General features: G+C 34.8%; 1 protein-coding gene across 1 annotated transcript; it reads right to left on the reverse strand.

Annotated features, from left to right (window-relative positions):
* Positions 1-1491: 1491 nt before the first annotated feature.
* On the reverse strand, positions 1492-13894 carry LOC132547190 (PAT complex subunit CCDC47-like). The gene is made up of 14 exons (XM_060210950.1): positions 13886-13894; positions 12454-12595; positions 11906-12015; positions 11506-11631; positions 10955-11129; positions 10433-10617; positions 9412-9513; positions 9091-9198; positions 8329-8411; positions 7717-7775; positions 6823-6932; positions 5611-5778; positions 3828-3884; positions 1492-3590 (listed from the first exon to the last, which is right to left on the reverse strand). Exons 2-14 carry the CDS (start codon positions 12584-12586, stop codon positions 3585-3587), a joined length of 1422 nt encoding a protein of 473 aa, XP_060066933.1. The 5' UTR covers positions 12587-12595; positions 13886-13894; the 3' UTR covers positions 1492-3584.
* Positions 13895-15348: the final 1454 nt, after the last annotated feature.

Consider the following 15348-nt stretch of genomic DNA (forward strand, 5'->3'; position numbering starts at 1 on the left):
TTTTTTCAGAAAAGCAAACCTTTTGTCTCATTGCAAAGGTTTCATAAGCACATAGGAGTATTGTCACTAACATGACTGAGACACCACAGCTAGACAGACAGTGTTATGGTATGATTTTAATGCTATGTGTATTGTCACTAACATGACTGAGACACCAGACAGACGGTGTTATGGTATGATTTTAATCCTATGTGTATTGTCACTAACATGACCGAGACACCACAGCTAGACAGACAGTGTTATGGTATGATTTTAATCCTATGTGTATTGTCACTAACATGACTGAGACACTACAGCCAGACAGACGGTGTTTTGGTATGATTTTAATCCTATGTGTATTGTCACTAACATGACTGAGACACTACAGCCAGACAGACGGTGTTTTGGTATGATTTTAATCCTATGTGTATTGTCACTAACATGACTGAGACACCACAGCCAGACAGACGGTGTTTTGGTATGATTTTAATCCTATGTGTATTGTCACTAACATGACTGAGACACCAGACAGACGGTGTTATGGTATGATTTTAATGCTATGTGTATTGTAACTAACATGACTGAGACACTACAGCCAGACAGACGGTGTTATGGTATGATTTTAATCCTATGTGTATTGTCACTAACATGACCGAGACACCATAGCTAGACAGACAGTGTTATGGTATGATTTTAATGCTATGTGTATTGTCACTAACATGACTGAGACACTACAGCCAGACAGACGGTGTTTTGGTATGATTTTAATGCTATGTGTATTGTCACTAACATGACTGAGACACCACAGCCAGACAGACGGTGTTTTGGTATGATTTTAATCCTATGTGTATTGTCACTAACATGACCGAGACACCACAGCTAGACAGACAGTGTTATGGTATGATTTTAATGCTATGTGTATTGTCACTAACATGACCGAGACACTACAGCCAGACAGACGGTGTTTTGGTATGATTTTAATCCTATGTGTATTGTCACTAACATGACCGAGACACTACAGCCAGACAGACGGTGTTTTGGTATGATTTTAATGCTATGTGTATTGTCACTAACATGACTGAGACACCACAGCCAGACAGACAGTGTTTTGGTATGATTTTAATCCTATGTGTATTGTCACTAACATGACTGAGACACCACAGCCAGACAGACGGTGTTATGGTATGATTTTAATGCTATGTGTATTGTCACTAACATGACTGAGACACCACAGCCAGACAGACGGTGTTATGGTATGATTTTAATCCTATGTGTATTGTCACTAACATGACTGAGACACCACAGCCAGACAGACGGTGTTATGGTATGATTTTAATCCTATGTGTATTGTCACTAACATGACTGAGACACCACAGCCAGACAGACGGTGTTATGGTATGATTTTAATGCTATGTGTATTGTCACTAACATGACTGAGACACTACAGCCAGACAGACGGTGTTATGGTATGATTTTAATCCTATGTTCAATCAATGAAAACTCCACAACGGATTCTTGGTGTTGACATGTTTTATTACTTCAATAGACAATGCCAATGCCATAAGAGGCAAAAATTGAAAGATAAGAAGTCAAACCCTTTTATTATCACAAACTGGCTAGACTGATTATTTTACAGAACAAAAAATGAAGTTAAATTGTACCTAAAGACCATACAATGTTTGCACCAGTCTGAACCTATGCTTGGTAGATATACATCTGTACCACCAACAACAAACAACACAGTTATGCATTGCGTTATGGCCAATATCAAGGTAATTAATCTGCTTTGTAATTATCTTATTTATCTAGAGACAAACATCTGGATAGCAAATGATGTGTATCAAGTCTGATGAGCAAGATATAGAATAAGGTAGATATGCAATATATCTCTAGCTAAATGTTTAAATATTTACAGCCAAAGTCGATTGCACATTTGAAGTTTTTCCAGGTTTCATTAACCAGAAATTGTGAATGATATCAAGGAAAACATTAAAATTATTTACATTGTAAAGATATCGCTAACTAAATCTAATTTCATGTTTTGGATTCCTCAGAGTGTTTTAATCAAGAGGTAAGATAACTGACCTTGAAGACTTTTACTTAAAGGTTCTTTCGAAACATGTTGGTTGATCTTGTGTACAGGTATCCAGTACCAAATCTACGGTACTGACAAAGTCAGTTTGTAGATTTTTTCATTTAAAATCCTTATTATGAAGTTATATAACATCAATATACATACACTTTAATTTGTTTTTATATAGAAACAACTTATCAAATCTCCAAAACATTTTACACAATACATCTGTCACTTACAAAACATCAAACCATCCTCTCATTCACAACATCAAAATGAAATTAAACATCTTGGCTATCTCAAGTCACACTAATTTGAACCAGTAAAGGTAGGTAAAAATTGTAGCCCGCTAGCATAGAGTTGAGCTGAACAATAATTATAAGTTTCTGCTAACTTTATCATTTTATACCTTAAATTGCCTGTCATAAGACAATTGTATTATATACTAATAACTTTGGATTGAAAAGCTGTTAGGTCACACCCAATGATATGTCTTTACAAAGAAAAAACCAATGAAATCTTCCTAACCCAGTACTTAAACAATGTAATACTTTTTATAGCACTGCCTAAAATGAATTGAGTATCAAACGGTCTAATAAAGTACCATAAGACTTTAAAGCTTCAAATCATGATTTTGGTTATTTCTCAACAGCAGCATGTCAACTTTTTCCTTTTTACTTGCACACATTCTATCATGTCAGTCAAAAAACACTTGTTGGTTTAGAGAGACAAGCTCACTGACCAGTAAAAAAGAGGTCAATGAATAGGAAGACTACAATAACACAGTACAAAGGTACTGTATCATAGATATCAAAAACATTTTTTTGTACTTTTTGTTTTTTTTCTGGAACTAAGAAGCAAACGATACTTTTCAACGTGAAGTTATATTGTTGGACATTTCTTCCCAGGCGCTGCATATCATATTGTAACAGGTCAGCAACAAGTATATGCTCCACAGGAGGCACAAAAATAAGGGTGGAAAAAATCTAGAAATAATATGTAATGCAATGAGAAATGATGTCCCCATTTACCATTTGAAAAGAAAAAAGGGATCTCTGAATGAAGTGGTTTATTTCTGTGTAACAAGAAACATCTGGTTTTCAACCTGGAATTATATTTAGTTGGAATGATAAGTCACTACCAAGAAATGTAAGGAGCAATAGCAAAGATAACATGATTCTCAGAAAAGTGTAGAGTGCTAAGTCTTAAAAGTTGGCTAAATACATTAAGTGGCTTTTACGAAGATAATATGAACTAAAGGTATGGGATGATACACTTTTAAATAAAAAAACCCCACAGGTAAATTAATATTGGCTCTTACAAACAATAGCAACCAACTTTTATTCACCATTCACAAATCTTAGTTTATAACTGACTGCAACAATCACACAAGAACAGTTGTTGGTAAACCATTATTACAGATATATCAATATCAATTGGACAGCTTTCTCCGTTTCTCAGAAACTTCACAATACATCTGACAATCAAACTGGACAAGACTTGCGTCAAAATCCTGACAACCCACCATAGATCAGATCTGTAAAAAATAAAGCGGAATTTCAACTCGTAATATTTAATGTCAAACAAAAGTAAACAAAAACGAAAAAAGATATATTAATACTTACATATTTATAAACAAAAGAATACATGAAATCTTAACATGAGAATTAGAAAGATTCAAAATTACCTAATTTTTTGTAGGTACTCTTTTGAATGAATTAAGCATAAAGAGTTCATATAGGGCTTTAAAGTTGTAATAAAGACATTAACTTACCTTCATCATTTTCATTTTTGGTTGTTTCCTCTTCATTTCTCGTCGACTTTCTCTTTCCTTTAAATAAAGAACAAGTAATCCATATAAATTAGTAACAAGAAGCCCACGGACCTTAACAGCCATCAGACTACAAAACGTTCAGCAGAGAGAAGGATTATTTTATCTACATTGAATGACATCTTACTTACTGTTTTGCATGACGCAGATGGTACTTTTGGTGAACATTAGTTAACTGTAACAAGTGTTATCTATTTTTTGACAGTTTTCAGATAGCATTCAACCCTATATGAGTAAGTTTCCTTTCTGAAGGCACAGCCCTTGTGTCAAAAGGGGTTAATCATGTCTCCTACATATAAGTAATAAGTCTTCCCCAAATGATATTTCAGGAGGAATAACATTTGGACCCCCGACATTCTGTCTGCCTCAATTAATTGTGTTCTCTCACTGATGTTTACAAAAGGACCATCTCAGGATCACTTCAGACAAGTTAGAGCTCAATCCTACTTGGTGGCACTTTAGAAGAAGTTTGAAAGGTTTACGCACTTCAAGTCAGATGACCTAACAGAAGCCCATGGGCCTTAACCATCATATGACTATAAAGACCTACATGTGAAAGAAGCAAAGTAAGCCTAAAATAATTTGCTCAACTATTTTACAGCTAAATAGAAGGCATTGATTGTTCATCAAGACATTTTCTGCAAACTTGAAATCATATTCTTTACACAAGCACTTCACAATTTCCATTACTGCGGACATATTGCTTGTTGAAAAAGCAAGCTGCTGACCTAATATCAAGACCCTTAGCCTTTTGGTTATTGTGAAGTTGCTTAAGCATTTCAACTAATTTGACCCCCGTGACCTTGAAAGTTGGTCCAATATCAGCACCCACATCCTTTTAGTTATTGAGATGAAGTCATTTAAAGATTCTAAAATATTTGACCTTGACTACCAATCCTGACTATGGCGTATAACCCATTAGACCTTGACTACCAATCCTGACTATGGTCTATAACCCATTAGAACTTGATCTACCAACCCTGACTATGGTCTATAACCCATTAGAACTTGACCTACCAACCCTGACTATGGTCTATAACCCATTAGAACTTGACTACCAACACTAACTATGGTCTATAACTCATTACAACTTGACCTAACAACCCTGACCATGGTCTATAACCCATTACAACTTGACCTACCAACCCTGACTATGGTCTATAACCCATTAGAACTTGACCTACCAACCCTGACTATGGTCTATAACCCATTAGAACTTGACCTACCAACCCTGACTATGGTCTATAACCCATTACAACTTGACCTACCAACCCTGACTATGGTCTATAACCCATTAGAACTTGACTACCAACCCTGATTATAGCTTATAACCCTTTAGAACTTGATCTACCAACCCTGACTATGGTCTATCACCCATTAGAACTTGACTACCAACCCTGACTATAGCTTAAAACCCTTTAGAACTTGACCTGCCAACCCTGACTATGGTCTATAACCCATTACAACTTGACCTACCAACCCTGACTATGGTCTATAACCCATTAGAACTTGACCTACCAACCCTGACTATGGTCTATAACCCATTACAACTTGACCTACCAACCCTTACTATGGCCTATAACCCATTAGAACTTGACTACCAACCCTGATTATAGCTTATAACCCTTTAGAACTTGATCTACCAACCCTGACTATGGTCTATCACCCATTAGAACTTGACTACCAACCCTGACTATGGTCTATAACCCATTAGAACTTGACTTACCTCCCACTTTCTAGTTTTATCAGGATCTTCCTCATTCATCATGCGTTCTTTCTCCTGGCGTCGTTTCTCTTCACGACGAAGTTGAGCTGCTTCCTGGAGCTGAGAATGAGCTGCTTTCAGGAATTGTTCTTCTGCTTTCTTCCTGTTCTTTTCAGACTTGTTTCTGGCCTGAAATAATATTTCAACCATTGTACAGGACATCCTTCAATATGGAATTATATAGGAACAAGGCTAGTGTTTTCCAGAAATAGTTTACAGGCCTTGTTTATATACCAACAATACTACTATTATCACAGTAACTAAAATTGAATAACATCATTCTTACTGTAATGGAAATTCAGCACAGACAGTCTATATAAACCCACATAAACAAGATAATTAATAGAATTACAGTCTCATACTGACATACTGCCTCACCAAGTTTCACTCTTATCCCAAAGTTGAAATTACAGTGACAAGTAGTGTAGAAGATAAACCTTAGGCAAACCATTTATTTGATGTAGGTTAAAGGTCAACTTGTATGTCAGACTGATCTCTTTTTGATACATTTCTCACCGCCTGTCCAAGGTGAAACCACCCATCAAGTAAGAAGTGTATGAGATCGAGTCCAGACATGAAAGCAGAAGAAAATGGATGGTTACAATGCAAAACTATAGTCCCCCAATTTCCCCTATCTCCCTGTGGGGGACATTTAACCAGATCAGAGAAATATGTAATTAAGGACCTGAAAAGGACTGCTCCTTCCTAAAAGTCTCAATTCATGTCAAATGACAATTGAGTGTATGAAGACAATAAGATAAATGCCTTTAGTAAAATTGTGTTCATTCACAATTATTTTACTACATCCTTTCCTCATATGTTGTCACATTTTATATGTGTCTTGTCAGATTAACATGAAAGGGATATTTTGCACAAGTTAGGATTTCATACTTTTGAAGAAATCTGTAGAAAATTATCTTCTTATGTTCTTATTGAAAATGTACACACTTGTGATTTATCCACTACTCTGCATAAAATCTATGATCCAGTGACTTTCAGGTCCAAATTTTGTGATGCATCATATTTAGAACATTGGGCTGGGAGTATTTTCACAGATTTCGCCTGTACAAACTAAGTACAGGAGAAATATTTTGATGTTGAAAGTCAGAATAGCCAGAAATTTTGCAACATGGATGGAATATCTCTTTCACATCATTGTTATAAGTACCATACCTCCTTGCCGAGCTGCAGACGACTGACTTTCTCCAGGCAGTAGAAAACTAGCTGTAACAAGGGTTTCATGTGCTCCATATCAGAAGGCTTGCTCTTACCCTTGCCTGGTACTGTTAAACAACAAAACCATTACCCTAATAATCTGCTTGAGAACTAAATTATGCACTACCAAATTAATGAATTATTCAGACAATAAATATTGTTGACCAGTATCATCAATAAAGATACGATGCAAGAAACCAGATTTGCGTCATCTAGAAATGGTCTAGATCCCAGTTAACCAGTTTATATTCACTGGAGAATAACTGAATTATCTTTTTCTTTCAAGAAATTTTGCTATGAACATTCTTTTTTAGTAGTTCTTCAACAAATTCCTAAATGCCATTACAATAAGCACTATATCATGATAATTTATCTACACATTTTGTCAAATTCATTCAATACTTACGTGTTCCAGCAAATATACCCACACAAAAATACACCCCTATACCTTCATTCACATATGTATATACTTTTAGCATTGCATGCACCATATGTAGGCAAAGAGAGACAAACTCCTGTCTGTGAAGGAACATATAGGCAAAGAGAGACAAGTCCCAAATCAAACCTTTACCAATAGTGTCAACTATAATTGACTATATGTATATATAAAATAACTATATAAAATAAATAATTATATATAAATATACATAACTATATAATTAACTATAATTGATATCATGGTAATTTTACATAAAATATTGTATCCCAAACAGGTTTCAATTTTGGGTAGTAACACAACAATGATAAATGGACTGTACTCAAACTTTGTACATGTGTATAGCTACATGAATAGAAATAATGGAATAGGTGTGTTGAGTGTGATGAGGAAACACATGTGTTAGATATACTTACCATTAAAGCAAAATATCATTACAGGTTTAACTTCAGGCATTTTTGTGGTTTGGGATTCACTGTGAATATCAAAACATGGAGTTAAAAAAATGTTTTGCAAGTTTACAAGGATAGTGTTAGTGGACTATGATGTATCCTATATAGAGATCAATCTCAGGAGTGATGTCTCTTATCTTGGATAGGGAAGCTTATTTATAGATCTCTGAATATCCTGTGGGCCAATAAAGCATTGAATGTTTCCTACTCTACACTTCGTCAGAAAAAATATAAACTCATTTTTCATAACCATCCACTTTTCACAAAGTTGAGAGAAGTTTAATTATCTAGATCTTGACTTCTCTAAAAAAATACTGGGTCATTTGCCTGAACACATAGGTTCCTTTCCGGTTTTATGTTTTTTCACTCATCAAAATTCCCTTTGTGCTCCAATCCAACCATACAGGAGTGAAAATTTTACAGAAAAAATATTTAGCTACACTCATTGTTATTTAGTTTATAACAGTTGAAAAGGAATAACCATTAAGTTTTTTATTTCAGTGTTAATGCAGTCAATGCAGCGGTGAGTCAAAACATCAATTTAGTCAAGCCCTTTAAATATACATGGTCACTTACTCTTGTGATTTAGCCCCACAGAACTGGTCAGAGAAATGCATAAACTCTATAAGACCCTCAAACTTGGTCAGCACCTGGCAAACCTATAAAAATACACAAAAACATGTCAAAGAGATTATAAGTTATGAACAAGTGTTACAAAATAGGGACAACATTTGTCTCTGATATATAAATACACTTGAAATTTACTTTTTAAATCAGAATATGTATATATCCTTTTAAATAAGAGCAAATGCCATTTTAATAAAGTACAAAGCCCATCTGTAGAAGGTATCAATAAATATCTAATTCTGTTGTTCTGGTTGCATTGTTCCAAGGTTGGAAATGTCTATATGGGCATCCTAGAATAAATACTAAATGATGTAGATCTTAACTCCAATAGTGAAGACAACATGTTATGAATAAATGGAGCAATTCAATTAATTCTACGATGTTTTTATAACAACATAGCATAAGCAAAGCGTCACTGGAGTTAAAGTGCCGACAAAGAAACTCACTCCTTTAAATTCCATCTGGATCAATACTTTAATTCCATATGTGGGTAGTTACTGATCAAAATCACTATGACAGCTCTGTCTTATGTCACTACAATCATATCTCTTTCTCTTTGTAAATCAGCAGTTCTATTCTATATCTCATTAAAATATGAAGATACTTCCCTCTAAAATTACTTACCTCATTATCTACCTACATGTAGTTATCTTGGTGGTTGGGGAAGGGGTAGTGAATAGCACGACAACACTTCCCTCTAAGAATACTTACCTTTTTATCTAAAAGAGCACTAGAAGCCTCTCCCACCTCACTCAGTAGCTGGTAAGAGTTTGGCAAATCAGTATATCTATCTAAATTCTTCTTTTCTGTAAACTGACTCTGTGAAATACAAATTGGAACTTCTTTAATGTCACTTAGAAAGAAATATGTGAATGACATCAAAATGTATGTTAAATTTCAGATTTGTGATGAACTTAGCATCATATAAAATGCTTTTAGCTTTGCTGATTGGCAATGTCGTTTTTCTGAATTAATAATTTATCTTTCCATGCCAGACAAAAGTGAAAATAAACTCACTGCAGTCCTACTTACCAAATCTATCATCTCTTTGTGTAACTTAGCACAACTCCTCTTTGTAGCAATGGCAAATACAAACTTGTCCATTACATTCTTGTCAAGATCAATTGTCACCAGCTGTCAATGCAAAATATTGAAATTCTGAGTAGGGGTTTCATTAGTGATGTATTGTCTACCATAACAACAGTGAAACTGATGAATGCTCCCGAAAACAACTCTATTGGACACAAAATTTTAACAATGGGCAATATTTCTGTAATGAAGAGGGATTACAGACAATAAAGTTAGCACACTGTACATTCTCTCAGTACAAAACAATGTATATGCAAAGTTTCAATGTCTAAGTTTAAATGAAAGAAAATTATAATAATTTTAGCAAAGGAAACCAAATCTGTAATTTATGGGTTGCATGCCCTGAATTTGCTTCACAATGTATACACTATTTTTCATTATCCTAGGTTTAATGCAAGCGAAGTTAAGCTCATGACATAAAATTTCAACAAAGGGCAATAACTCCGTAACTGAAGGGATGCAGGCCCTGCCTTTGGTACACTGCATTTTGCTTTTATAAGACCAATATAATCAGCATATTTCATTATTTAAGTTAACATGCAGGCCAAGTTGTGCTCTTGACAAAAATTTCAACAAAGAGCAATAACTTTGTAATTAAGAGATTGTGGGCCCTGAATTTGGTACACTGTGTATCTTCTTATCATGATCAATGTATACATCAAGTTTTTTATCTTAGTTAATGTGCATGGAAAGTTATGATCCGAGAGCAAAATTTTAGCAAAGGGCTATAAACCTGTAAATTAATGGCCTGAAAATTTTCAGGAAGTATAAAAATAATAATAATGTAACTTTGAATAAAACATATCTTCATTCAAAGTCTAGAAACTTCATGTTTAGAGATAAAAGTGCAATTTCTCAGAATTATTCCCAAATTAATGAAAACAGTAAGTAAATGTTTTGTGTTGTCTTTAAAGTTACTTGTGAAAACTGCAATTAAATACTGTTTGATGTTTGCAATACATACTATTTGATCGGAGGCAGGTTTGAACATGTTGGCCATTGTGCTGATGAGATCTTGTCTCTTCAACAGCCGAAGCTCTACCAACATCCCCTCCAGAGCACTCCGTCCACTACACCACAGTGCATATACATTCTCTGACTCCTTCATCAAGGTACCAGCCTGTGCCTCCTTAGTGGATCCATCATCACCTAGAAATATAGTTACAGGGTAATATGAACATAGCATAAAATCTTAACTGCTAAATGAAACTGTTTTTTGTTTGTATCTCACTGCCTTGATTTTATCTAAATATGGTTTGCCATTTGACACAAGACTGAATAATATTATACTTAGATATGGCTGTGACTACTTTGTATCTGTAACCTTATATGTAATACAGTGTTCTGTAAATACTTACCAAACTACTGTTGAGATTTAATATCATACAAATCTACACTGAATTCTGCTACTGGTATCAGTGACCTGGAGTACTTCAGAAGTAACAAAAAGGCAGCATCATATATAATTATTATGCGACAAACTCACCTACAATGTGGAAGTTACTCTCCAGTAGGTCACGGTTCGACTGAAGCCATGCCTGTGCTAATTTGTGGTTCTTGTTTTTACCATGGATGAAGTTAAGAAAATAGACAGCAAGACCTGCTAGCATAAGGATCTCCATGTAGAAGCTGTCCCAGTTTGTACGTAAATGGCCTGGCACCTGTCAAAGGCATTGTGACAGTAATAGCAGTATAATTATACATCTAGAATCAGCTATTTTCACCTTAACTTTGTTTGAACGAATGAATTTCAGTCAGCAGGGCTCAAAAAAAAAAAAACTTTAAAAAATACTCATTCATCAGTATAAACAGGATATCAATTGGTAGACAGTTTTATTCGAAAAGTATGAAGGATAACAGGGAAAAAATTTACTTGTCTGACGGAGCTAGTTGACAATAAAAATCACACATCTGTCGACAAAATCCACTCAACAGGATGAGCAGACAAATGCTTTTACTCAGCCCTGGTCAGAATTTGTCAAAGTGTGCTAACTTAAAAATTACTAGATTTCTCCATACAACATTCAACCTACATACCTTAGCCATTTTCAAATCAGGAAGTTTGTCTTTAGACTTTCCTGAGCTGGCACCTTGACTTTTATCAAATCCGATAAACTCATCTGTATCTGTGAAGTGATCAAACTCATCGTCGTCATCGTCAGTCTAAAAATAAAACAAAAATATTTAACATTGCGCAGCAACATTGATTGTTAATTTGTTTCACCGGTGAGACTTTAGAGGCACTTCAAAAGGAATAAATCACTGTAATGGGTTATTGAGGCAGTTCAAAGGTACAAACTATTTTAGATGGTACATAAACCAACCAGATTGTAATTCAGTATTAACACCTGATTATGAATCAACAGTACTACTTAATTCTAACCTTTTTGTTTTACAAGTTGTTTTCTGCTTTAGTATTATAGTAAATTAGAAATACCTCTATCGTAGAATCATCTTCATCCTCTCCCTCACCATCCCCTTCCTTCTGGTTTGAAACTTCTACCTCATCTGGAAACTCTGCTCTGTCCTCATCCTCCAACACATCAACTAAAGAGAAAGGAAGAAATCAAAATAAGGCAAGTACATCTATCAGCTGATAATTCTTTTGGGAAATCAAAATAAGGAATATCTTACATTAATTTGTTTTATTCCAAATACTTATTTACTGAAAAAAAACACCAAGCCAAAAGCATGTGTATCACTTTTTGTAAAACTTAATGATCATCTCTTTATAAAGTTATCAAACAAACACACCAATTTCAATTTTAATACATGTATATCTTTTATATATACCATGTAACCAGTGATAAGGTACACAGACTTAAGTAGCATGACCATAATATAATCTATGTACTTCAACCCAGCTTTTACCTAGTTATAACAGATCAGATTATGTCTTTTCATGATAAGATACATTTTTTGCTGTATGTAAATTTCAGGAAAAATACTGTGGTTATCTGTTCTATTATAATCGTATCAACATACCATCATCAAATTCTTCAAATTCTGCAAAGTCATTGTCTTCAATATCAGCATCATATGGGTTTCCTGCTTTCACTGAGATTATTCCAGTGACAAGGATAACAGCGAATACCAGCCAGCATGTGAAGGTCTTCATACTTCTAATCTGAGCAAAAACAATACATCTTATCATAGATATTTATAATCAATGATTATTTGTAGTGCACATTCATTAAAATATTCTGTATGAAGTTGTAAAGCAGAATACACAAAATTTGGCCAATAGATGAGAAAACAATGCATTGCCAAAAATCAATTAAACAGAATTTCTTCAAGTTATCCAGTTTCAATATGTGTAAGTTCTGATTGTTTGGTGTGAATTTTGGTAGGAGCCAATGAAATACATGTAATTCAAATTAAACATGGTTTTCAGGTCATAAGTAATGGCATGTCCTCAATCATATGATAAAAAACATGCTGTTGACTAGTTTTCTTAAAAATTAATAAAACAACATAAGATAGTACCACTAATTATGATTTAATCCTTGTGTTAGAAAAACCCAGGTGATTTCAAAAAAAGTCTGTGCAATTGTGACTGAATGAAATACCTCAGTGATTCAATATACTGTAACATTGCCTAAATATCTGATGCAGTTCTTTGATAATTTCTCGCTTTTGGATTATTTGGCAGAGCATTATAACATAGGAGAAACCTATAGTCGTTTATAACCCACATGGGATACTGTACATGTCTCATGTCTAAAATGATGGAGAATACTTTATTTATTTTTAAAGCATGTGAAGGCTTGTAAACCAATGTATCAAAATGACGATTTTTAACCTCGTTTGCACAAGATGACACACGTTCCCTCTGATCCAAGGGTCGATGTTCCCAACCTTGCAAAACCTAGTACTAATATATGGATATCCTCCTCCTCTAAACAACGTACTTTAACAAAATCGTATCGTATGTAAGGTGGTCGGCTAAATTATTGCGGCTTATGGGCCAAACTATAATACAGCAAGACAGTCGTTAAACAATAGCAATCGCATTTGGCTGTGATGCGGCTGCCAATTGTAATCGGCTGAGCATCTCATATCCTCCTCTACGTCAGTAATACTGAGTAATAGTAATTACGCTAGATTTTCAGTTTTTTCCAATTCATACACAACGTGCGATTGTCTTTAGGAATAAGCAAAGTTTAATTGTGTGTACTTATTAGTTATTTTCCTAAAAAAACCTAAAACCGTCAAAAGTGGTGACCATTCACAAGTCTGACGCCGGTCCACCAGTGAAGTAAAATCGATCAAAATTTTGATAAATTTTCAATCGATGAATGTGGTTATTGAACCAAGTAGGTAATAATGGGCTTGTGATGACGACATTGAGTCAATGCATTATAAAATGTAGATTGATTGCCTATTTTTTGCGCGAATGTGAACATGTGAACCTCACCGACGTTGAAGGAAGCTTGCCTCGTTCTGATTCTGACAGGAGAGTTCCAGTCGGACGTGCTGAAATGATTACCTCCCCTAGGCCTGGTGATGGCCATGGTACAGTGTAGTGCTTATGACGACTGTATAATTCATGGATTCAGCATCATATTTTTATGTGATAGAATTAATATTAATGTTAGAAATATTAACTTTCATATCGTTTTTGTAATAGGATTAGTCATATTTGAATTTTTTCCGCAGTACTCAAATATCGTGATTTTTTAAGTTAGTAAAAAAATAAAAGACAGTTCTGATCAATATTTATCAATACTATAGTTATCAATATAAATGAAAATAATTCAGTGTTTGAAATGAAATTAGGCTCCGTGGTAAAACATCTGCTGTGAACTTGAATGCACGGGCTGGGATATAGATATATATCAAACCCCCTATTAAAGGTCTCGGTTAACAAATATTACGGATCAACATGCTTGATATAGTATTCTAGGCATAGCTTGAATTAAAATTATTCACCTGGAAGAAATTAAGATTTTCATTCTGAAAACACCGAAAAACCACGGACTTTAATCTACGAGGACTGATTGTTAAGTTGTAAGCTTTGTATTGAAGAAGTGAAGCAGGGATGTCCTTTTTTCAGCTTTACTATTCCCTGACTACTTAAGACGTTGTTGAAGAGGTAATACTATAAAGTTAACAAGGCAAGTGACTTTTTTGCAAAATGGACAAAATCGCTGAAAAACAGAGATTCAATATTTGCATAAGAAAGCTCTAGCCCCTTAGGAAAACCATACTGATAGAGCAACAACACTAGGGATTGACGCTCTTCATATGCTTCAGTGAAAAGGTGCGTGGCAGACAGAGCCTTGGGGATGACGCCCGCCCTGGAAAACATGTCACTGTGTTATGGTTGACCGAGGAGTTACATATGTATATATATATAGCCAGTACAGGTGTGATTTAAGGAAAGATCTTGCTATCAGATAGCTTTCAAGCCCGTTGGGTACCAATATATCTGACAGTTGATCAGAATCACACCAGGCAGGCTTTGTTGCGTGCTAATCTGAACCTTTTAGAGACAGATACTGTTTACTTTCTGCACAGGTTCGTGACTATGGATGAAACGTTGGTTCATCATTTCACCCCAGAGACCAAAGAACAATGGGAGCACCTTGAATCAGTCCTAACCAAAGAAGGGATGCTGATGGTATTCTGATGGTAGATTATCTGCAAAAGGGACACACAATGGATGGTACATATTATGCATTACTTCTTAGGCAGTTAAGAGAAAATATTAAACTCAAGCGCCGCGTAAAACTCAGTAAATGTGTGCTATTCCACCGAGTAAAACATTTACCTTCCTTAGTTATATAAAAAAATATTTCAAAATACATCTAGCGATAAGATTGAGTTTGATAAATCACAGATATGAACCAGGACATGTCAATATTTAAGTCCGCAATG

The sequence above is a fragment of the Ylistrum balloti genome, unplaced genomic scaffold, assembly GCF_031769215.1.
Source record: "Ylistrum balloti isolate Yb309-2 unplaced genomic scaffold, AGI_CSIRO_Ybal_v1 Utg369938, whole genome shotgun sequence".
Lineage (NCBI taxonomy): Eukaryota > Metazoa > Mollusca > Bivalvia > Pectinida > Pectinidae > Ylistrum > Ylistrum balloti.

What these genes read in the sequence shown, in the direction of transcription:
- LOC132547190 (XM_060210950.1), bottom strand. Translation starts at nt 12,586, where the DNA reads ATGAAGACCTTCACATGCTGGCTGGTATTCGCTGTTATCCTTGTCACT. An exon ending in GTGCTCTTTTAGATAAAAAG is followed by an intron (nt 8,412 to 9,090) that starts GTAAGTATTCTT and finishes GTATTTTTATAG; the next exon opens with GTTTGCCAGGTGCTGACCAA. An exon ending in AATGATATTTTGCTTTAATG is followed by an intron (nt 6,933 to 7,716) that starts GTAAGTATATCT and finishes GTTGTTTAACAG; the next exon opens with TACCAGGCAAGGGTAAGAGC.